General features: G+C 37.6%; 1 protein-coding gene across 2 annotated transcripts in view; it reads left to right on the forward strand.

The window, feature by feature from the left end:
- The window catches only part of LOC117435369 (POU domain, class 6, transcription factor 2-like), a 170,160-nt gene that overhangs the window by 116,060 nt on the left and 29,217 nt on the right, over positions 1–24,883 (forward strand). For both annotated transcript variants that reach the window (XM_059018734.1, XM_059018735.1), the window contains exon 6: positions 18,096–18,236. In XM_059018734.1, the coding sequence (XP_058874717.1) occupies positions 18,096–18,236 (141 nt within the window). The remainder of the gene's footprint in view (positions 1–18,095; positions 18,237–24,883) is intronic.

Here is a 24,883-nt window from a genome sequence, read left to right on the forward strand (position 1 = left end):
TCTCCTGTGCTAGAGAGGAATAAAATTATGTTTACATTATAAAACTAGCAAGATGCTTCTCCATACAACAATTTGACTGCTGTTTCCAGCAAGTAAGGCTTTTTTATTTCTTGTTAATTTTGTACTGTTACAGTCACAGGGCCTCAAGTGTTTATATAACACTTTTCCAGAACATTAAATGCATCCCACTTTGCATAATTTGGAAGAATAATAGGTCAGGATATGTGAAGATAATTTTCTTTCATATAATTTGCATGAATAGGCTATAATTAGTTGAATGCCCAGAAGTTGGCATATTAGTTACTAACAACACATCTGTAAAAAAAAAAAAAAAAAACATACTGCAGATTTATTTGATTAATACTTTGACGCCTCAATTGAATTTGTATAATTCCAGTCATACTGTATGTGGTACAACTGACTGAATCGGATTATTTGGGATTTGCATTTGTGTATAGGTGTATGTGAAAAAACAAATCAATGCCATTGTGAATTGTAAAGCTTCAAATGAAAGATTTCTGCAAGCTGGAGGGATGCTACTGGTAGCCTTGGAGATATCCTGTGTCACTTACCGGAAATAGGAAGCATGTTATTCTGGTCACATTTTTTTTTTTTTTTTTATGAAATTTGAGCAGTGACACTCAGAAGTTGCAGGAAAGATTGCAGAGACTCATTTGGGTTATTTGCATTGTCTTTAAAAATATGTGCTTAGAGATCAGAGGGCAGATTCAGATATCACTGGCTTGAACACAACCCTGTTTTTTAGCATGGTAGTTCAAACCAGCTGCCTTGTGGGACGTGTGAACAAAGAATATAAGCTGGTGGGTTGCTCAAACAAGTTTCTGTTCCACATGGCACATCAGCTCCCAGTTCCTCTGTTTGTGCCAACACTCCATTTAGAAACAGAAGGGGGGAGGGGGGACGGGGACAGGCAGATTTGATATCCTTCTGCAAGAGAATGACAAAACAGTTGAGGAGATTATGACATTTTCTTAAGTGTGTTAATAGGCTGATTGCTGAGCTGGAGCCCAGTGGATTTTCTGAAAGTTGATTGATTAGAGCTGCAGGTCTTTGCATTCAAAGAGCTGAGGGGATTTGAATTGAAAATGCTGCCAAGTCTGTTACACTGAAATTTATCTTAATTAGATCTGAAAGACCTGCCACAGCAGAATAGTCACACCGATTAAAATGAAAAACAGGAGAAATTACTGATCAAATTAATCATAATGTCAGGCTACAGCTGTAGGTCTGATGTAATTTGCCACTCCAGTGAGTTACATCGGCCCAGGCAGAAGAAGGAGAGCTACTACATGCTGATCTGTAACACCAGCCAGCTTAGGGCAGCCCATCAGAACTCTCACTGTTTCCATTCTCCTGGCACTGCCTGACCCTGGAGCCTCACAAAGTGGAACAGAGGATGGTGAAAACGAAAGCACAGGCCAAAGCCTGCTGCCTTTATCCTCTCAAACCGTTTTGAAGCATGTCGAATACTGTAATGGGGTTCCAAAACCTTTCCTCATTAGAAATCAGCTGTTCCTTTTTCCAAAGCAGTTAAAGCCTGGCAACAGGCATCAACGGGAGATCTGTTAGAGTTAAATTTTGCAGCCACCATCTCCTTTCCAGCTATTTATTGCATTAGTATTAAACCTCACTGTAGCGACTCAGCCCCCTTCAATGTATTGTTCGTTGAAGAGAAGTTTTGTTTTCTTGTTTAGCAGCCACATGACCCATCTTTAAAAATCCATCCTCAATGATTGTCATAAATAAAATAAAAAAGTTACAAAATGTATTCAAATTGAAACAGGTCTATTGAAGATTTTACTGAATCCACAAAATTGGCTTAAGGCATTATGGAGAGAGCTGTAATGTTGTAATACTTGTTAATTACTTTTTTGTGTTTTGAAAATAATTTGGCTTTCAACACAAACTTTTCTAATCACTTAACTACCTGGTTGCAACTGTCCCTCACTCCACATAATTAGCAGCTAGGGGTATGATGGACTGACAGCACCAATGTTTACAGACAAGTCTTGGACAGTTTTTCCTGTTTCTTTCTACAGTATATTCTCAATTATTTTGGCTTAGGGTCACAGTCATCCCTAATACAGAAATGAATGGACTAACAGAACCTGCAGGCTCTCAGGGTAATTGCTGCCAAAGGTTCTTAATCTTGTGCTCTTTGGAGTAAGGGAAAAACTGTGAGCTTCAAACTCAGCTGCCCAAGACTTCTTTCATTCTGTACCAAACACCAGTTTACAACTGAGTTGACCAGAGGCATGCCTCCAGATTTGACCTGAACTGGCGCTAAACTCCCTACCTCTTACATCACAGAGCAGGTACTCCAATTAATGCACAGTTCTGCAATATGTTAAATATGACTATGCCTTCATTGAGAGTTCTTGTTGAAAACCATCGCCACAGGGGTCTGTCGCTTTCCTTTATTAGAATCTGACGTGTTCAACAATTGCATTGTCATTGTTGTCTTCAGAGTGACATCCCGAACCAGTTTCCTGCTTGCTCGGCTGCTCAGTTTGGGAGGGCAACCTGATCTGGGTAGTGTCTGGGTGGTATGATGCATCTTCCACTTCTTAATGATGGACTTCACTGTGCTGAGAGAGATAATCAGCGCCTTTGAAATTTTCTTGTACCCTTCTCCTGCTCTGTGCCTCTCTACCACTTTATCCCTGACTTGTTTCGAAAGCTCCTTGGTCTTCATGGTTGCTTTTTTGGATCACTTTGTGAGTTGCAGCTTGAAAATCTTTATCTACCTGAGGGAAATTATCTACAAGTTAAACTACTTTGAGTACACACAGGCTGTAATCATTTCACTAATTTTGTGATCTTTCAAACAAATCATTTGCACCTGAGCTGATTTAGGGCTGCAGTAGCAAAGGGGTTGAATACTTATGCAACTGAGATTAATCTGTTTTTCTCTGTAAATCTTACTTATTTATATTCTATATGCATGTTTTATCTTTATCAATGTGGAGTAGTTTATGTAGAATCTACATGTAAAGTCTAATTTAAAAGCGTTGTGGAGTACGCTCAGGTGCCAACAAAATATGAAAACTTTGCAGAGGGATGAATACTGCAAACCACTGTGTGTGTGTGTGTGTGTGTGTGTGTGTGTGTATATATTATATATATATATATATATATATATATATATATATAATACACAAAATTATTATAAAATACACAACATTATTTAGGGGTCTTTTGAGGTGAGCTGTAGAAATGTATTGGTGATTGTTGAGTAATGGTAAATAATATAAAAATGTGTATACTTACATACCAGTTTAAAATATAGTTTAAAGCACCCACATAAAAAACTAATGCCCTCACTACAGTACGTCCTGCATTCCCTATTCAGGTTGTCGGTATATGAAAAAAACAAATTATTCAGAATGCAGCCTTTATGCTTATTGAAACAGTGAATTTTTTAATTTAGATAAGGGTTCAAACAAAAGTTGCCACCTGCATTTCACCTGGAATAGTCGTCATCTGGAAAATCATCCTCTGTTAAATTAACCAGCTCATTCTTCTCCCAGTCTCTTCACTTCTGTGACACCATTGTCCAGATATGGGTCAGGACCAATAAAACTGTGCCAAAAAGCCTGTCCCAAAAAACAAAAGCATAGCGACTATGCAACCAGGAAACCGTATCGAATCAGAGTGGTATAAAAATACGTTTTAATAACTAGATGTACACGTCTGCTAACTGATTAAATATAGTGGTACAAAAATTGCCTCTTATTGGGTTTGCCTTAATAAGTGGTTTTTACAAATTCAATCTGGGTGAGCTTTGGTTGCCCTTAAGGTTCAGGGAGCAGGCTGATAATGTGCTTAGTTTATGATCAGCCCTGAGAGCTACAGTATGTAAATTCTGCTTCAGACTAAATGAGAAACAACGATCCAATTATGATTTATAAGTGTTACACCAGGAGAGGTTAAGTGAACCCCCCAGGGGTTGTACATGAGTAAAAGGGAGTACCGGTATAACAGCAAGAAGATAAAAGAAGATGTCAGACCATTATCAACCATTTCATTCTGAATCTACAGCAGAGCAGTGCAGACCCTTTTGCACCTGATACATTTCAAGTCTGCATTTCAACTAAAACATCAGGTATTTTGTTCACAAAGATTTAAATCATGACCTCTAAAGAAGGTTTTTGATTATGATTAATTTAAATCTTTGTTGACGGATTAAATTAAAACGTGATATTAATTATAAACTGTTTTAGACTGAACAGTAGTTTATTTAACAGCAATCTAGAACAGTTTCAATATTTAAATACTATTTAAACAACCTTGTGCAAATAACGAGTTAAAGCTTTTTGAATAGTGACAGTGCTTGTATAAGTCATAACTAATGAGCTGTAGAAACAAGTAATGTGGTTCATTGGTGGCAATTGCTGGGCAAAAGAGTGTGGCTGATGATGGGGAGCAGCGTGATGAAGTGATTTGACATACCTGTGATGCACAGTACGATATACCTCTTACAGTATTCATACATTTTAGGGACCTTTTCAACTACCACATTATAAAACACAGGTTTTCACAGTTTCAAAAGCAGTCTTTGTGGCAGAGCTATCAGTGAAACTTGAGATTTTATTATGAGAGGCTGGCTGGCGTTGTGGATTGTATCTGGTACATCAGCAGTACTGTATTTCATAGGGAGGAAAGGTACATTAATCCACTGCTCCATCCAGAAGGAATAACTATTCCTATGCATGTACAGCATTCTGTTGACAGAACCAGAAAATAAGTGTGTTGCCCATCAACATTACTATATTTCAAATGAGTAATTATAAAATGTAAAGTGCCAAAAAAAAATCTTAAAATGAAATAGCACTGGAATCATATCTGTAGCATAAAGCTATTATGTTTTATTCTGAACACAACCCTCATCGTGTGCCCACTTTTAATGCTTGACATAAAAAGGATTGGAGTTAACATCTCAAGCCCATATTAAAAGCACTACAGTTCGGGCTCCCGAGTGGCGCATCCAGTAAAAGCACTCGCTAGAGTGCAGGATGCGCTCTATAGCCTGAACGTCGCGAGTTCGAGTCCAGGCTATTCCACAGCCGACCGTGGACGGTAGCTCCCAGGGTGCGGCGCTCAATTGGCCGAGTGTCGTCCGGGGGGAGGGAGGGTTAGGTCGGCCAGGGTGTCCTCGGCTCACCGCGCACCAGCGACCCCTGTAGTCTGGCCGGGCACCTGCGGGCTTGCCTGTAAGCTGCCCAGAGCTGCGTTGTCCTCTGACGCTGTAGCTCTGAGGCGGCTGCATGGTGAGTCTGCAGAGTGTAAAGAAACGGGCGGCTGACGGCACACGCTTCGGGGGACAGCGTGTGTTCATCTTCGCCCCTCCCGAGTCAGCGCAGGGGTGGTAGCGGTGAGCTGAGCCTAAAAATAATTGGGCATTTCATATTGTGGAGAAAATAATAAAAACTAATTGGCAACGACTAAATTATTTACAAAAAAAAAAAAAAAAAAAAAAAAAAAAGCACTACAGTTCAGCGGACTCTCCAACAAGTATTTCAACCAGAGATTACTGTATGTCACATCCTTCTATGCAGTAGAATTGAGTAGCCCCACTTGAAATATTAATTTTAATAACATGTAAATATGTCCTAATCTTATCAATAGGAAGCCACAGAAAGAAAGCACAACTGAGATGCCACATTTTTTATGGTGTGCTCTAGCACATACAGCATGTTTTGAGAATATAAAGTACAAAAACATAAAAATCTAAACTCCAACATATCCTGTACTACTAACACCAATAGTCGTAATAATGGCAACATCTTTACTATGTGAGGTATGTATGAAATATATATATATATATATACATACAAACATACAAACATACATACATATACATGTTCCGAATGTATTTGGTCATTGTATAATAATCTGTATGCGTCCAAACATTTGCATAATGCCGCACTGCCAATGTCCAAAATCATTCTTCTGGAGCATCTCTTCTGAGCCAAAAAACTTGACTTCCGCGTGTACTGTCAGATGTACTGGCGCATGCCCAATGAAGCGTTGTATTAGCTATATTACCTCCGTGTGGAAACACACTAGTCTGTGTGACAAACATGGTCCGTCTAATTTTCCATAAGGAAGGAACTTGTACCTGCTTTCGTTTTGTGTAGTAGACATCTTTCACATTGTACATTGTATTTTGATGTATTATAGCAGCACTGTGTTATTTCAATATACGTCCCCAAAGTGTTAGATATAGCTCCAGCTGATTCAGAATGTTTGCAGAATGGACACTTATCAAATAAACTAGCAAATGAGATTTGGAAACAATGTATTTCCTTTCAGAATGAGGTCTTTGAGGACACAACACATGCACAATCACCTACACACCGTTGAGTGGGAAAGTCGAATTCGGGCACAAATTCCATCTCACTATCAGTTTCTGAACCATCTGATGTTGAAATATTGTCTGGCATTATTTCGGAGGTTCCCTGTGTACAGTCACACTGTGTTGCTCAGGGAAATTTGAATTTAAACTCTTAATGACACAACTTCGATATTTAACAATGAAAGCGCACATGATGTATAATTTCTTATACGGCGTAAGGTTCCATTATAATAACGTTTGTGGTTCCAATTCAGCCTGTAAATCCGTTTGTGGCAGTGGAATAGAGTGGTATGTTTTTCTTTTCGTTTGTAGATTTTTGCTTGCCATTGTAACTGTGTCTGTTTGAGTGTTTGTTATTTCTGTATACCCCAAGGTGTTTGATAACAAAAACACCCAAACAGACACAGATGACAGTTCTGCTACAGCATGTAGTTCACTATCTTCCTTCAATGCTGTTTTTTTTTATATTTGGCAGATAAAAAGTAGGCATTTATTGAGCGGGAAGAGGTATTGTAACATTTTAGCTGAGTACATTTTATAAACATGAATAATTAAAAGATATTAAGTGAAAGAAGTTGACAGAAGGCTACCAGTTCTCAGATTCAAACCCCAGTTCCCATGAGGTATAGTGAAAGGCTTGTTAATTAACTTAGGCACTCCCATTACTCTGTTTATAATAAGGTGTCCTGAGGAAACTGCATGTTAAATGTAATGTTGCACTCCAGGGAGATTTTACTATACATCAGTTAGAAATATGGCTGTATTGAACTCCGAGTAACTGCAAAGAAAGCTACTCAACTGTCAGTGGGGCCAACAGACATGATGGAAAGAAGCATGATAATGCATTTAGATTTTAACTTTAGATTTGTCTTTATTATAACCTGTTTTTTGACTGTAGGAACGGGGTAATGATTTCAGCCTTATTGTGTTTATAAAGCTTTGCCATCGATGACCCTTTAGATATTGAGTTTAGGCCATTGAAAGATCATTTCCCATTGATCAAATGGATATTAAAGTCAGTCAAATGCTAAATGTATATGTCAAACAATTGTAAAAGTTTTTTCCACAGAACAGAACAACATAAATAGATAATAAATATCGCTGGGGAGAATATCAGGTTAGTTTTCATCTTTGAAAAATAATAAAACTGTCGCAGAGGATTTCTTCATGCATATTTCTTTTTGATGATTATTTTGTTGTTAGGTTTTTGCTTTTTTCAAATACATTTTTATAATAAATTGCATGATCTTGAAAGATGATGGATTGATAGTAGCATCTGCCCTTTGTTTATCCACACAACACAAGCAGCTGTTCATTTCACAAACACACTTTCATACAGTGAGCTGTCCTTTGTGGAGTGGGAGTTCTGACTTCCATTGACAAGGAATAGTGTGACTCACTTTGTAAGTTAATATTGCTTGATTGAAACCCTTTTACTGATCTAGTAAGTTTTATCTGAATAAATTACATTTTGTACAGTATATATGGTAGCACAAGCCACGTCACCTGACTTCCTCTCATAGTATAGAAGCATACCCAGGGTACACTTGTACTCTATCATGCAATGCTGTAAGTTCATCAGCAGCACCCACCAAGAGAAAGTGTCCCCAGTCTGTGCTGTCTAACTTGTGTTCATTATTTGTAATCAGTAAACATCCTATTGAATATGTATTATCAGTTGAAATTAAATTGAGTGCTGCTGTTAATCTTGCACAGTATCCCAGGGTTAAAAAAAAGTGGTTCGTCTTTCAAGAAAATGGCAATTAAAATACATGCATTCTAGTCACCTGACCAGTGATGTGAAAAAAAGGGATTTATCTTGTAGCACTCCTCACCATAGTTGTTTTAGTGTTTACACCTCCTGTCTGAGAAGGGACCCAGCACAGTCACTGCTTGTTAGTTCATAATTTAGGATCCTCAGCATCTACTGGCTTTAATGGTGCAGAAAACAGTCTTGTTTCAGTTAAGTTCCACTCCGTCTCATCAAAATGCAGCCTGTTCCAGTCCTCCCCATCAGGGAAGATAGCTCCTCTGTCAGCCTAGACGGGCTTTTGCCTGAACCTCAATACACTGAGACAGAACCAAGACCCACTGCAAAAACAGATTGAAGTTTTTAACTAGATGTAGTTGAGTGGCTGGTGCTTGGCTGCATTAGGTGAATATCAGCTTTTTATTAATTAAGAGAAAAATAGCTGCTCATGAAATGCCATTGGCTTTTCCTTTTTTTATGCCTCTTTACAGTATTTTGAGAGGCGCTCAATGTAGATTTTTTTTTTGATTCTCCACTTTCCCTCCCCAAGACACCTCTCGACAGCCGAAAGCTTTTGAATGAGTAATCGAAGGAAACCTTTTGCCAATCACTAGGGAGTGTTTAGAGGCAGCTTTCGATTGGAGCGCCTGTGTAGAGGGCCCAGCGAGCCGGAGGTGTTTGTGACCATTTCTAATGGCATTTTGATGTACATGTGCAAAATTGGTGTCGTAAGGATCATTGTAAAGTCCTAAACAGTGTAATATTGAGGACATTTTCAGGTGGCAGGGGGATTCTGGCTGGGTGAGCCCAGTGTATTTTCTCATGTCACATTTGATTAATTTCACAGGGAAGAGGAAAAGAGTAAAAAAAAAATCCTATTACTACATCACTGTATCAGCCTGTTTTCCCTTTTAATGCCACATTAGTATCCTTTTCTTTTGTGTGTTCAGAAGTGTTTACACAGTTCGAGGAATTATATAGTAGACACGCAGTAAATCCTTTAGAAATTATGTCTTCCTGTGGCAATGTGCCCCACCCCTGTGTGCATTTGTGTGTTATGTGTTGTATGTTGCGTGTGGTGTGTTAAATGTTGGTGTATAGTCATTGATACACGGGATATAAATGGGTGTGTGCAGCACGAGTATTTAAATTGTATAATTATATTTAGGCACGGGATCACTTCACGTGCATTTAAAGTATGTAATAATATGTGAGCACGGGGTTGCACGTAATGAATTCACATGCTGGGATTCAAGTGAATAATTAATTAGTAATTGAATCCCAGCACAACAGTATATATAGATGCACATTTCATTCACTCGGGGTTGGGTGTTCGTGAGTGGAGAACGGGAGAGAGAGAGAGGAGAAAGTAAGTCAGTAAGTAAGTAAGTCAGTAAGTCAGTCAGTAAGTAAGTCAGTCAGTAAGTCAGTCAGTAAGTCAGTAAGTCAGTAAGTCAGTAAGTAACGTTTGTATTGCTTCACTCACCGTTTGTCTGTCCGTTCACCGTTTAAGTGTCTGTTCGTTTTTGTTTACCTGTTTATTTTGGCCGCAAGTGCCGTGTCCTGTTTTTGTATTCTCTTATTTTGTTTATTAAATGCTGAGCACAACCAAGTGCTCAGCTTCACCAACCTCACTGTCTCTGTCTGTTACTTCCTGTTTCTGGTCTGACGTCACCCACTGCAGCCGTCTTTGTGACACTTCCCCTTACAATTTTTTTCATAATCCATAGGAAATAATATCTAAGAGCAGTATACTTTGTAGAAATAACCTAAAGATGCATGTCAAGAAAATGGAAAAAAAAAGTACTAAAACAAATAATACCTGTGAGCAAGAGATATCAAAATAGGGTTGCATCTGTAAAAAAAATCTGTTTCAAAGTTTAAGAGACCAATGTTTAGAGACCCACTGTAAATATTCTCTAGATTGATTGTAGGTGGTAGGACAGACAAGTTAGTCAGCTGTTAAAGAAATGCAGTACTGTAGTACAATAAAGTACCCCATCAGAAGCAAGAGTTTCTGTATCTATTCTTGGCATTAACCTTCTAGGTGAGGTTTTTTCAAATTGGGATGACAGTTCACTACATTGTCAAGAAGGTTGTTTTTAACTCCAGCAACGGAGTATTTTAGCAACAGATAGACAATGGAAGAAAACATGCTCCCCTTTTAGTATCTGCCGGGTCACCATGACAAAACAGAGTCTACTTTTTCTTTTCCATTCAGGAGATTACATAGGCTATTGCACTTGCTGACCTTAATGGTCAGATGGTAAGTGTGTTGGACAATGAAGCAAATAGTGTTTAAATCTTTTTTTCCACATTCTTGCTTTTTTTGTGCTTTTCTTTTTGCAAGAGATGGAATTTTAAAGATTGATGATTCCCACTCTGTAAACAGAGGTGAAACATTCTGACACAATGGTTACACCTATTTTCTTTTTTTTTCATATTGCAATTTGTCTTTACTGACCCATGTTTATTCAATATTAACTGAAGAGTGTGAGGTGGGCAAGGGGGATGTGACAGTGGATTGATGCAATTCTTTAATGCACTTGTCTTCTACCTGTTCAACCTGATCAGGGTTAAATTGGTTCCAGGCTGAATGAAGAAACCAGAAACTGTTATGCAGAAATTATCAATTATTGTTACTGCTGTAGTGGAGGAGGGATGAATAGCACAGTATGAAATTGCCTACTCCGGTGTGAACTGAATTCCCCCTTCAGTTCTCATTTTTATGCAGAGAAAACCCATGATCAAATTTGAGTCCCCAGAACCTGAGGGGAATATAGGTACACATTACAATATATTGATAGATATTGGTATGTGCAGTTAGTTATAGAGAAATGTACAGGTTGCACACCATATGAATTCTCCATGTCAACTAAGGGCACTTTTTAATCTGGGTTGTTGTGTTAATATCACTACATTAATAACATTGGACGAGGACATTCATAAGCTCTCTGGAGATATTTTTGTAATTTCAATGTATATGTTTACTTTCAGAAACATTTGAGTATGGGCCACAACTTCTACCAGTTAACTCTGAGAAACCATGAGCTTCATTCCTATGATCATTCATATTATTTGTTTACCCATATTTTTATTCAATTTAACATTTGGTCTTGCTTTTAAAGCACCTACTTACAAATTCTCAGTAAGCAGCTGACATTGCTGTTAAAGTACTGCAATATGAGTACTGTACATGGCTGAAGCTTTCTGGCCTCATGCTGAAATTCAGGTCCTGTGGTTCGAACCTGCTTGTAATCTCAAAAGGCATTCAACACAGTTGATGGATAAAGGGTAAAATAGACAGTATGATGAGCAGTGTTCAAAACAGATAGCTTTTATATGAAAGAGGAATGTGATGGTTACATTTGAAGACAACTATATTCCCAGACATTCATGAGAAGAAAAAGAAGCTGTAAACATCAAATTGTATTTCCAGTCCACAAACAGAGAAATCATTACTTATTCTCCAGAAACACATACAATCAGTTTAAATCATGGGGTAAGCGGTGATCATGCAGGTCTGTTATTTTCTGCTTGCCTTGGTAGCAGTGTGGGAAATCATTGCTGTAGAAAATCGGCCGTTTGGAAGTCAAACATGGCTATCCTCCCCATATGTGTGTTTACAGCTCCATGGTGCGGACCCTGCAATCAACATTACTGAAAAAGGCATTGCATTGACGGAGCACTTTTTATAGGCTTATTGGACAGCATTACCCCTGAATGGATGGAATTACCCACACAATCATAAAGACTTTCATACTGTGTAAAGGATGTTGTGAGCGCTTTGCACCTTCCATTCCCTTCCAATGGATCCTCACGCTATTTATGCTGTTTTTTTATTTCATTTTTTTTGCTGTACTCACACGCGGTCTTCCTCCAGAGCCTTTACACAGGCACCTGTGGAGACCTTTACAGCCAGTTGGTCTTCAAAAGTCAGACGTTTAAAGTGGGATAGCTTAGCTTGCTTCATGATAGGAAGATTATTCAGTAGTCTTTTCCAGTTCAGTGCGGACTAATAGGGAAAGTGCTGTGTTCTGTAGAGTTGCTTATTTTACACAAGGCAGGATACAGTGGGCAGTATTATATCTGACTGGCAGCTTCTGAATTGGGAGGTAGATCACTGTGTGTGTGTGTCGCCATGGCTCAAACCCAAGGCCTTCCCTCTCTACTGCAGCCCTGTTAAGGACTGAAGGCGTTCATGATGTACATCACACTCCTGGCATGCTGGAGGTCCAGCTTTAATAAAAGACAACAAGCAACATTACATAATCCAGGCTTTGCCAACATCCTATGGCTCCCACTGTTAACGTCATAGTGATACAGATATCGATATCCAGAAGCCCCACAGGCTAGGACAGACACCATTAGAATTCTTCTAAAGGAATACATTGGATAGTGTATTTGCATGCTAAATATAACTGCAAGAAACAGACCTGCTTATCGCACATCGAATGATCAAACTCGACTGGCATAAGGATCTATCAAGTAATACTTCAATGCAGGTTTATCATTTTAATGCAATCGCTGAGCATATTGTGAAAAGCTCATGGATTTGCTATACACTGGTAGCACTTCAGTGGTTTCTGATCGCTAACTATCGCTAAGTATATTTATTTATTGGAAGATATTTATAAAAGATAGGTCCGCCAAGATGCAACATCTCAGATCCAGGGAAATCATATGCCCCTCTTCAGAGGTTGAGAAAGATTTAAAAAATGTAATTAGTCATGACGGAGAGTATACAGGATAACATTCTGAAAGATGTGCAAAATGTAGAGTTTAATGAGTCCTATAAAAGTTTACTGCAGAAAAATCCATTGCAAAGCGCTGTAAAGCTAAGTAGCAGGGTTCCGAAAAATATAGCTTTACACGTCCCCATGTGTTGCTACAACTGTTTAAATAACCATCCTGTAATTATTCTTTTCATTGTTAACATCCTGACAACGTTTTACACTCATAACTTTCAACTCTGTTTGAAAGCTCTTTTTAAAATGGCCGCTCTGTACACTGGACCAATTAAGCTTCTAATAAGCAGCATGGTTTTAGGAAAGGGAGATCGTGCCTACCTAACCTGCTTGATTTTTCTGAGGATGCAACATTGACAATGGATAATTGCAAAGCATATGACATGGTTTATTTAGATTTCCAGAAAGCTTTTGACAAAGTCTTGCATTAAAAGATTAATTCTCAAACTGAACGCAGTAAGGAGTGGTTAACATGTAGAAAACAGAAAGTACTGATTATAGAAGAAACCTCAAAATGGAGTGAGGTAACCAGTGGAGTACCACAGGGATCAGTACTAGGTCCTCTGCTATTCCTAATCTACATTAATGACTTAGGCCCTGTCCACACTACATTACCGATCTCGAGAACCGTACTTGAAACCGCTCTAATTAATACAGCTTAAAGCGTCCACACTGAAGTACCGTTTCATGTTTAGTCAGGCTTAATGCGTCCACACACCATTAGAATAGTTCAGTTACAATTCCCAGCAGCGCAACGAACCATGGAAATTAATACGATAGTATCCCACCATGCACTGTATTTTATTTTAAAATAATGTGTTATGCCCCATATTAACAGAGGTCCATATTGCTAAAAAGAAATATAACAAGTATTGTGGAAAAAGTAAATCCGAACACACACACACAAGTAGGGCTTGAAGTTTTCAGGTTTTATTTTTAATCAGGTGAAGTCCCTTTAAACAAATTGAGCTGATTCTGTTTTATAATTAAAATCAGAAAAAGCTGTTAATTACAAAACAATATTTGTTTTTACCTTCATATCTTGCCTGAGCCTAATTCTGGTCCTCTTAATTTTATTTCAAACTGACAAGCTGACAGATTACGTGATTTGTTCATTCCTGATCGTACTTTTAACTCGCATTTCATTTTTGCAGTCGCCTAATTTAACATTGTGTTTTTGTTATTTTCCCCACTAGTTTAACAGAGATGTCCTGACAGATTTTTTGAAGCATAAAAATGAATACCTTGTGCAGAGTGTACACTGATAGAAAGTCCTTCAGGCGCCTGCTCTGAGTATTTCGCCAAACATACCACTAAGCATTTTGGGATATTGGAGGATACACAAAAAAATGTAGTTTGGTACAGCGTCCACACTTCTGATAAACCGCACTACCTGATGCGATCTAATTAGAACCGGACTCGAGACTACCTCCTGAGGTGGTCTCGAGTCCGGTTCTCGAGTACAGTATTAAATGCTGCGTAGTGTGGACGCTAACCATATTTAGCACTTTTAAGCCAGATTAAATGCAACTAATACGGTTTAAAGGCATAGTGTGGACAGGGCCTTAGATTCTGACACCCTGGGATCCTTCAAGAAGCTGCTTGATGAGATTCTGGTATCAATAAGCTACTAACAACCAAACGAGCAAGATGGGCCGAATGGCCTCCTCTCCTTTGTAAACTTTCTTATGTTAAGCCAATTAAGTAATTTAGGGTACAGTTGGAACAAAAACCAGGAAGGACACCAGCCCTCCAGGACCAGGATTGGAGACTCCTGCTCTAGCTCAGTGGTTTTCAACCCTAGTCTTGGGGACCGGACCCACTGTGCCAGCTGGTTTTCATTCCAACTGAGCTCTCAAATACTTAACTAGACCTTTAATTGAACTGATATTTGCTTTAATTAGACCGTTTTAAACAGTTGCTGATTTCAAGTTAGCTATAACATTTTATAAGTAACTTGAACTCTGCAACTGTTTAAGAGCTGAAAACAATGAATGTCTAATTGAGCAAATTATCATTTCAATTAAAGGTCTAGTTAGGTAATTGAGAGCTCAGCTGGAATGAAAACCGGCAGACACAGGGGGTCCCCAGGACCGGGGTTGAAAACCACTGCTCTAAATCACTGCTAGAAGAGCAATTACAAAAAAAAACAACATAACAACAAGTGCTGTGGCTTTTTTGTTACATACCACATCATGGATCGTTATTGCTTTGTTACCTGTTTAACAATGTGGGCAATAACCCTTACACTATCAGTGCACTAGAGCAGCCAGTTTGAAAAGAGCTTTGAAACAGAGTTATGAAAGTTATGAGTGTAAAAAGTTGTCAAGATGTTAACAATGAAAAGAAAAATTGCACCTACATTATTTAAACAGTTGTAGCAACATGTGGAGATGTATAACGCTATATTTTTCAGAACCCCGCTACTTACTCTTAGGCATGGTAGTAAATGCACAATTTTAGCTTTGTAAACTGCAGAAGTACAGTGCATATTAACCACATGTGGGAAGGCATAACAGAACACATTTAGGCAAGTACTGTATGTCGTGTAACCATGGTAAATGTTTTTTTTATCATTATATTTAGATCACGTTTTAAGGGTTAGATTGTATACTAACTAGAAACTGGCTGTTTTTTTCTCCTTCCTGAAAGGTTGTCATGAACCTCCATCGTTCTAACATGAATCTTTCAAAATAGTACTTTGAACTGACATTTACATTACACTCACGTTGTTTTTGTTCACAGAAATCCTAATACTTGTTGGGTTAAGTTGCAAAAGCTGAAGTTTCCTAATTAACTCTCTTGCACATATGTTAAGCAATGCAACATTATAATCTTACCTTGCATACCTTGAAGAAGAGTCATACATTTACATACAACCAGTCTGTCACTGATGTGTATGTCATTGATTTTAGTAAACAGACATGTTTTATATGGTGCAAACCTGTGCATTTACAAAAACAGGAATACATATCACGACTCACCGTAGTACCAGAAATGCAACGTGCTTTCAGTCAATTTGAACCAATTACTTAGACACACTTGATATCTTGTAAAACCTATTTTCCCTAATTAAGCTCTTGTTACTAATGCTAGAGTTACAATAAGATTTTGCAAACATTTATTGCAGAATATGGATTTTGTTTTACAACATTACAATTTAACTGTAGCTTCAAATATTTTCCAAGATATTTTACATTTCTTATTAAACAATCTTGTTTTACGACAGACATAATTCTTTATTCCCTTTTGGGCTACAAAACACAATTTTACATATTTCATATACAAGAATCAAACCTTTCATTAAAAAAGTAAAATACCATAGGGTTTCTACGTATTTATTTGTTTGTAAAGATTTATACAGCCTTGGTTCCCTGAGATGCAATATTTTATTTACTAGGGTGCTCTGTTGGCAGGCATTGAATTTGTAGTATACAAATCCATTTAATACAAGTTTAGATATAATAATACATTTTAGACAGCATTACAATCATTCTGTACCTGCTTGTGCTGTGACATTTTGCCCCTGCATTGTGGTTCTGACAGTTCATATTGACTTTTCCACATAAATAAAATTCCTTTAACAATTCATTATCAAAGCAGTTTTACACTCAATAATATATGTCTCAAATTGGTTTTCAGTGCGTTGACTGTGATTACCAGAGTAATTCCTGTGCTCCCGTTCTATACTACAAAGCACAAAAAACAAAGTAAGGTCCGCCCCTTTGTGGTCCAACTCTGTTACACCATATACACTCAACAATGCAAAGAATTCTCTAATTGGACTATTAAATTATCAGTCATGAAAACATAAGCTGTTGTTAGGCAGCCTCTTTCAGATGAAAATCTAATAACAGTAAGCATTACTACAGAAGTAGTTAGCTTTACAGAATCACTGAATAACTCAGTATTGAGTCTGACACAAGGCAGAAGTAAGTCCATTTAAATTCTATAGCACTATTCAGTTTGCATTACAAGACTTAACAATGAATTAAAGGTGTAGTAACCTAAGAACCATAACATTCATCACACTAAGTCAAGTGTAGCAACATAACAGTAACATTTGTTACAATACATTATATTACCATGGTAACATAAAACATTAAAAAATAAATAATATAAAATATAAAAACTTTTCATTTTATTTGTACTCTCCAAAGAATCATCAGATTATTGATTTTAAAGCGATACACTTGACACACACACACACACACACTTTTATTATCTGGCTATTTAAGAAACTTGCTGTCAATGAAAAATTATTGATCATCCGTGGCCTTTTTTGAATTGCCTTTCTGAACCAGTAATAATGCAATAATAAAATATGATCTATTGCTTTAAGTCGTAATAGATATTTATGCTTTACTTAATATAGGTGAAAATACATTTTATTTAGTATAGGTAAAAAATCATTATGATTTGACGATTTTTTTTTTAGTGTTGTGATTCAAAGGTCACTCAAAAAAATTTTCAGAAGTGGTATCTATCCGACTTCTCTGTGAACTTTCTTTTCAACTTTATGAGCAGACCTGATCTGAAATTTCCAATGTGCAATCTAAGACATGATGGTCTTCATATGATGGTTTTCACCTTGGTCCACCTGTTTTAATAATATACACAACGGTGGTAGTTACTTTCATTGTGTTTGAGATCCCATATACTAAGATGAACAGTCCACTTCATGTTCAGTCAGGTGTTTACTTTATGATTGGACGTTGATAACTTAAACATTCCTCAGTGGTGTGATGGTTAAATACTCTCTGCTTTAGCTTTGGCTAGGCATCTGTAATAAGACACTTCATATTAATTTTGGGGGTTTGACGAGTTTATTACAAAATGATGCTGTCTGTACTTTTGTGGAAAGACTGTCATTTTTAAACCTGAGAAAGAAGCAGCGAATGGGCAATAGTTCATAGTCAGAGTGGTTTGTGAGGGTGACAGGACAGGTTACTGTGATGCATTGCTATGTTTTTCCTTCTATTGTTAAAGCTACGGGGTCCAGACATGCTGAGCGAAATTCATGGCTCTAAACAGGCCCAAAGGAGCCACTAGCGGCTGCTGAAACAGTTAGCACAATTCCCCATTCACTTCTCTTCAAGCCAGCTTTGAAGCCAGTATTGCTATAAAGTTGACAATGTAATGTAGGGTAAATCCAGTTTATAGGCACAGCTTGGTTGTAAATAACATATAAAGTGCATATTACTCTTTTGTTCTTCAGCTCAATCCACTGGCCAGCCAGGCCGCAGCGGCAGCAGCAGCAGCAGCCTTGGGGTCTATAGCCGGCTCGCAGGCTTTCGGAAATGCACTGTCCAGTCTTCAGGGGGTCACAGGGCAACTGGTCACTAATGCACAAGGACAGGTGAGTGTGAAATGGGTGATTGAGGTGGGCGGTGCATGTCTTTAGAAGTGTGCGTAAAAAGAAAAAAAAAACTGGAACATGTCATGGTGTTGAGGCAGAATCGCTGGATGATTTAAAACTCAATTTGACAAAGTTTTGAAATCAATCAGCTACTAGGAATGGGACGAGCTTAGATCGACTGACTGGCCTCCTTATGTTCTTATGTTTTAAGTGTCAGTAATTACAAGTACTAAGCAAGTTTATATGTAATGTAAGTTGTAATTACATAGCACTTAGTGTATTCATATATTTCTTGTCTGTACATTTTAGTAAGCCAACCAGAGACATATTGTGTGGCATAGTAAAATTTACCAAATATACAATCCCTTAACAGCCATGAATATTCAGTTAACCATAAGAATTTAATCATATTTATCAGATACTAGTGTTTCAAATCGACACTTTCAGATTCAATTCAAATACAGAAAATGTTGCTTGTCTGGAGCTTATTGTAACTTAAAGACACTAATAACAGACATGTATTTTTAAGCATACAATATAGAGATTTATTAACAATAAAGAGTTGATTGGTAAAGAGTCATTAACCTGCTATTAGTTAAGGTCATAAACAAATTGAACTGGCTGTTATGCTTTGTTTAGGCCTAGGTTGGTTACTTCCTTAGGTCTTTTTTTTATTCAAGTTACTTATTAAATTCATGTATAATTTTCAAATGGAAAATACTTTACCCCAGTATCCTGATTTAACCTACAGTCTTAACTACTGAAGCATATTGTGGCTGCGAGCGGTGGATTCCACGGAATAAATGGACACAGGAGGCAGCATGCAGTCCAAAGGCAGTTAAAACCGCCATTTGTTAGCTTTTAGCAAGAAACGGATAGCTCAGACAGGACACCACTGGACAGAGAGCCTGAAGCAAAACCCACGCCTCCCTTTTATATTTCGGCCCCTGGCGCCCATAGGGCACTCTGGACACACAGACATTTCCATACTGGGCGCTTAATCACTCACACACGCAGTGACATACCGCGCACGCTACGAGAGGGCGGGGGAGAGCAGGAGCGAGAAGCAGGCAAGGTCACCACACACTAAGAAAGAGAGAGGAAACACAAGGATTGGGGCCGAGCACTCAATAATAATTCCCTTAATGTCAAAACATTGTTCTTTGAGGTTTGCTCTTTAACATTGAAACTGCTTACACTTGCATTAATGTGCACTTAATTACAGCACAATGGGCTTGTCATTCTCCTTCCTGCACAGGCCATACGAATGAGTATGTTACAAGAAAAAAAAGGGACACCATTTTGAATGACTTGTCTCTGCTTCTTGTTGGGAACCCCCTAGGTAGTCCAGTAAATAACACATTTTCCTGGGGCACAGTAGTTCATGGATCACTTAACAGATTATTTACTTAAACGTATGTTTCAACAGGAAGCACGTACAGCTATTTTTAGATGGAACGTTCTTCAGGAGGATACAGTATACTCAGTTCATAGCATCAGCTGCCTGATTGAGTGAAGCAGTGACACACACATTTTGATGTGCATAATTTGCAAAAGAAGCCGCATTACGGGGAGTGTTGTTCGTTTATTTGCAGCATGTTAAACTCTGCAGGAATAAACAAAGCTTTACTTGCTCTTAGCTCTGTGAGTATCAGTAAAATGCTGACCTTGTCATATTTACTGGGTGGGTGCAGAATTGTTCCATCAGTACCCAGAGGCTTGAACGATGGTGCTTGTCAAAGTGAGGCCTTATCTAATGAATCATCTTATCGCAGGTGCACACAACACATATTAAAGGAAGATTGTATGGACAATGTGCCCTCTAAGGCAACCCCTGTGCTATTTACCTTCACCCTTGTTTCATCACAGTTTTCATCGAGACTTTTTTTTTTTTATAACAAGCTATAATAATAATAATGCTGTGAGAAATAGGTACAGCTGCTCTCTGTAGGGTAAAGTGTGTGTGCACTGTTCACATAAAAACAGTAACCTGAAAAATTGGAATGTTGCTTTAGACATGGAGAAAAACAAATTCAAATAAAGAGATTCCAATTTTTTTCAAATCCCTGAGGATTGTGTTTTGGAAAACATGAAAATACAATTAACAACAACCCTGCATTTGTATTGGTTGGAAGTGTCAAAACATTGCCTCCAAATCAATTGAATATTTGATCCTGTCTTTCTAAATGAAACAACAAGGCACTTCCAACCAATACAAAGAGTACATATGTATAGTGTGAGTGTTTGTCTGCATACTGCATGCATCTATGTATTAAGTACTTTGACATCTGCTATTCAAGTGTCAAAAAAATGAGCGGGTTTATCATTGTAAGTAAGCATATCAGGAGAGGGAACACACATCATATATAAAATGTATTTGTAAAGATTAGATTAGATTTATGGTGACCATCAGTGTTCTAGACTGTCAGTGTTCTAGCACCAGACTACACGCCAGTTGCTTATGTGCAATTAGAAGGGACTAAATTAAGACAGTGGAGCTGTAATACATGATATGTGTGTGTGTGTGTGTGTGTGCGTGTGTGTGTGTGTGTGCGTGTGTGTGTAGAGGTGCCTCTCTGCCTAATAATGTGAAGAGTGTGTGATTGCTCTTTGAGCTTCTTGATGCTAAATGGTGCTAATGAGGCTTGATGGATCCTGTGCTTTTAACAAGCCTGCAGCAGTAAGAATGATTATGCTGGAGATGGATTTGATGGGATGCTTTTGCTTTTGTAGTGTCTTGGCTGCTGACACTCTCCGACATAATCAGGTCACAGAGACGGTCAAAGCCTACAGCAAAAGCCTTAGCTCCATACCTCATTATTCGGGTGCATTATTCAGTCCTGAGTCTTCAGAAATACACATCACACCAAAAGGGACTATGTTCCCTAAAACTAAATCTTGTAAGACGGCCTATAACGTTGCTTTTATATGCTACTTAAAAACGTAATGTAGTTAATTCATTGCATTTGTCCGTAAACTAGACTAAATCTCTACAGCTTTGACCCTTTCTTTTAAATGTCCTAGTTTTAACTATAAGCAATACATAAAACAAAGTAATGAAAAAGCAACAGACTTAAAATAATATATTTTAAAAAACTGTAAACATAGTGAAACCATACAATTGTTTTCTGTAAATTGACAAAATTTTGACAGGAATTATATATGTGATTTCCGATTTAGCTTGATTCGTGAATTATATATTTTCCAGTGATCACAACTGTGAATTGTGAGCCAAACTGAAGTACAGCTTTTAGCATAATATGTTTATGTTTTTTCATAAAAGATTATGTTTGCATTGTTCGGCTTTATATGAATTACAATAGTTTTAGTATGTTTTGTTTTATTTTCTTATTTTGTTTTTTACAAAGATGCTAAATAATTTGTGTAAAAAAAAAATGTAATTTTTACTTCACAATAGATATTTTATTGACAAATGCTTCAAGAGACTTCAGTTTTAAAATAGGGGGTTAGGATATTAGACACATCTTTTTGTGTGCTTCGTGGATACTGTAGATATGGGTTTTATTTAAAACTCGTTGCTTTAAATATGTGTTTGTTAATTAAGTTTTTTAAGGCTTTTAAAGGTTGAAAGCCATATTTATTTCCCTTAGAATCATATTGCAAGTGAAAATCTATTTGATGGCTCCAGCTCAATAGCCAGTTGACTATTGTCCACATCACAAAAGCGCCACACAGTTTGACTCAATTAACATTCCTTGCCAAATGAAAGAGCCAGGATTTTTTTTTTTTTTTATGAGAATAGAGACAAGTATCCAGTTTTTTTACTGCTTGAGCCAGAGTTGATGCACAGTAAGAAAAGCACTAACTTTGAACATAGTACTCCAGTAACACTGGATCTTGGTCTGTAGATTCCCAGGATGCTCTATATTAAACCATTGTGAGTGGAAACCTGGTGTATACCTTCAGGTGAGACATAAAAAAAGAAAAGAAATCCCCAGCACCTCAATAGTTTAACCCCAGTGCCACAGCCAAATCATCCCCAAGATGCTTCCTTACCCTTCCTTTACCCCTGCTATTTCCTTTTCTGTGTACTTTGATGTGACATAACCCTCCATCAGTCCATAGCACTAACAGAAACCAGACAGTGGGGCATCTGTATCATACAGTCTGATAAATGAAGGTACAGGTTGTGAACTAATCATACACTAATGACTAATGTGTTAAGTTGATCCCAGTCACTCTGGGATTTAGACACCCTGTACTTGATATAAAGTCACCATAGTGAGGTGCGTGTTTTGGCACATTCCTTGATGACGAATCTGGATGTATATTCAAATGCAATGGATCTCTTATTGAACCACACAAGCAGGGTTGGATTGGATTTTTGGCATTTCAATTTGCTTCACCAATAGTCTAAGCACTCTGCATTCCATAGAGGAAGGGAATGGGTTTCTAATAATCTTCACAATTTCCAAAAAAGAGTAATTAAAAAAAAAACCTGGCAGATATATATATTTTTGAACTTTCTCTATCTTTTACCACGATAAAATCCAATTTAAAGGATTATCTTTTTTCTGTTATTGTTTTTTGTTTGTTCTCTCTTATACCATGTCTGGCTGCTGCCATCAGGCTGTCCCTGTGAACTAAGTGCTTGCTTCTCAGTGGACTAATCGTGAATAAATAAATATAAAAGACGGTTTACCATTCTGATCATTTAATGTGCTGATGACATATGTTGGTGTTCCTAGAACACTCATCAGCTCCTCTATGCTTCATTACACTGCTTCTATCTCAGCAGACACACCATTCTCATACAACTAGATAAGGGGGCCCAGGGATCTAAAGGGTTACGTTTTCACTATTTCACTATGCGAGAATTATTCATCACATCTATATGCTGTGGAATTTGTTTTTTTTTACTTTCAGAGTTGAGTAAAGCCCATAAGTTTCCTTTGGTTTAAAGAATGTCCTTTAGTTTAAAAAGAAATGTCTTTGATGGTCTTTTCTTTCTCTACTCCCAATTTATTTATTTTTTTAAATCGGCAGAGAAAATGGCATGGCGACCATGGAAAACTGGAGATTGTTCAGTTGTGAGAAACATGATGACATTTTTACGGAAACAAACCAGCATAATTCTAATGAGTTATGGTCTCGGTAGTGGGAAATGAGAAATCCTTGGATCAGACTACAGCACATATAATAATCCAGAGCATGGAATAACTACAAGAAAACTCTAAAAAACTGATATCATCCCTGTACCAAGGGCACCTCTGGAGATGTTACTTTTTTGTAATGCTTTTCATTTTCTAGATGTCCGTGCTAACAACCAAATAAATAATTAAGCACATTTTTTTTTCTCTGCATACCCTGTATATGCAAAGACTATCCACGTCAGTCACTGTGGTCTGCAGACACATACAGTATGAACACACTCAAATATGTTAAATGGCGAAGCAGCACAGTTGAGTAATGTGAAGTAACATAACCAAATGAGCCATAGTTGAGATGAATTACAAATTGCAACCCTCCATTTCCAAGTCATCTTTCCTCATTATATCACAGAGCTGGGAGTAGTTTGGACATGCTGGAAGGGATTGAGATCATATAAAATTAATAGAAGCTGAAATATAATCAGCCAGGAATAACCTGCTGATCTGCAGAATATGCATACAGTATGTAAGTGATTGAGGCATTGCAGCTTACCAGGGGCTGGTGTTAACAGCATTTAACTTGCTACACAGTGATATGAATGCCTACCTTTTCATTCCATTCTTGTGGAATAATTGCAAATATTTAAAATAAATTTACAGCCTGGCAAGTGCTTGAGCCAATGAGAAAGCTTTATTACATTGTATTGCCACTCAATTATAGGTCTCCTCATTTGCCAGATATCTATAGTTTAAAGTAGCATGTTGCTTTATAAACCAATTGGCAACCAAATCAGAGACACTATCTTATGAAATGCATGGTCAGCAATAAGGGGAACAAAATGTTGATGCCAAATGAAAAGGGGGATGTCTGTTATAAAAAAAAAAGGCGTTTTTTGCACTTTGATATTATGCTGTGTTCTGTAGCTAATGGTGAGAATTGCTCTCATATGTCTTGTACATGATATTGCGCAGGTCAGCTGTGTATTCCATATCACAAAAGGTTTGATCATTCATCAGTGACAAGGCATGCTTGCTTTAGACCCTCAAGCATCCATCAGGTTTAGTGGTGTTCTACTAACATGAGAGATTTTGAATTATTAGTATTGTTATTATGGAAACTCAGTAAAGAGAAGGGCATCCCTGGCCTAAACAGTGAAATGTAATTATACAGCAATACATAAAGGTGTCTTTGATTGCTTTTTTAATCATAATGTATTTAAATTTATAAATAAAACTATAATTAATAGTTCCTATGAACTTCAGTGCACAGGGCAACACCAGTATGTTTCTGTACGTCACTATCCACAGAAAAAAAGTAAGCATGGCAAATAATAATCTGACAGAGAATCATACAGAACACACTTGGCTGTTAAACAGGTAAGAAATCAAGTAATAGACCAATCAAGATGATACAAACCAGCCCTGCAAATGGACATTCTAAGTTGCTTGTTAATTTGGTTACAATAAAAGCTGGATTTTTGATTCACAAAAATCGTGCAAATTGACCGTTGGAGAAAAGGTATTGATGAAGCAATT

Source organism: Acipenser ruthenus, chromosome 3, assembly GCF_902713425.1.
Source record: "Acipenser ruthenus chromosome 3, fAciRut3.2 maternal haplotype, whole genome shotgun sequence".
NCBI classification, from domain to species: domain Eukaryota; kingdom Metazoa; phylum Chordata; class Actinopteri; order Acipenseriformes; family Acipenseridae; genus Acipenser; species Acipenser ruthenus.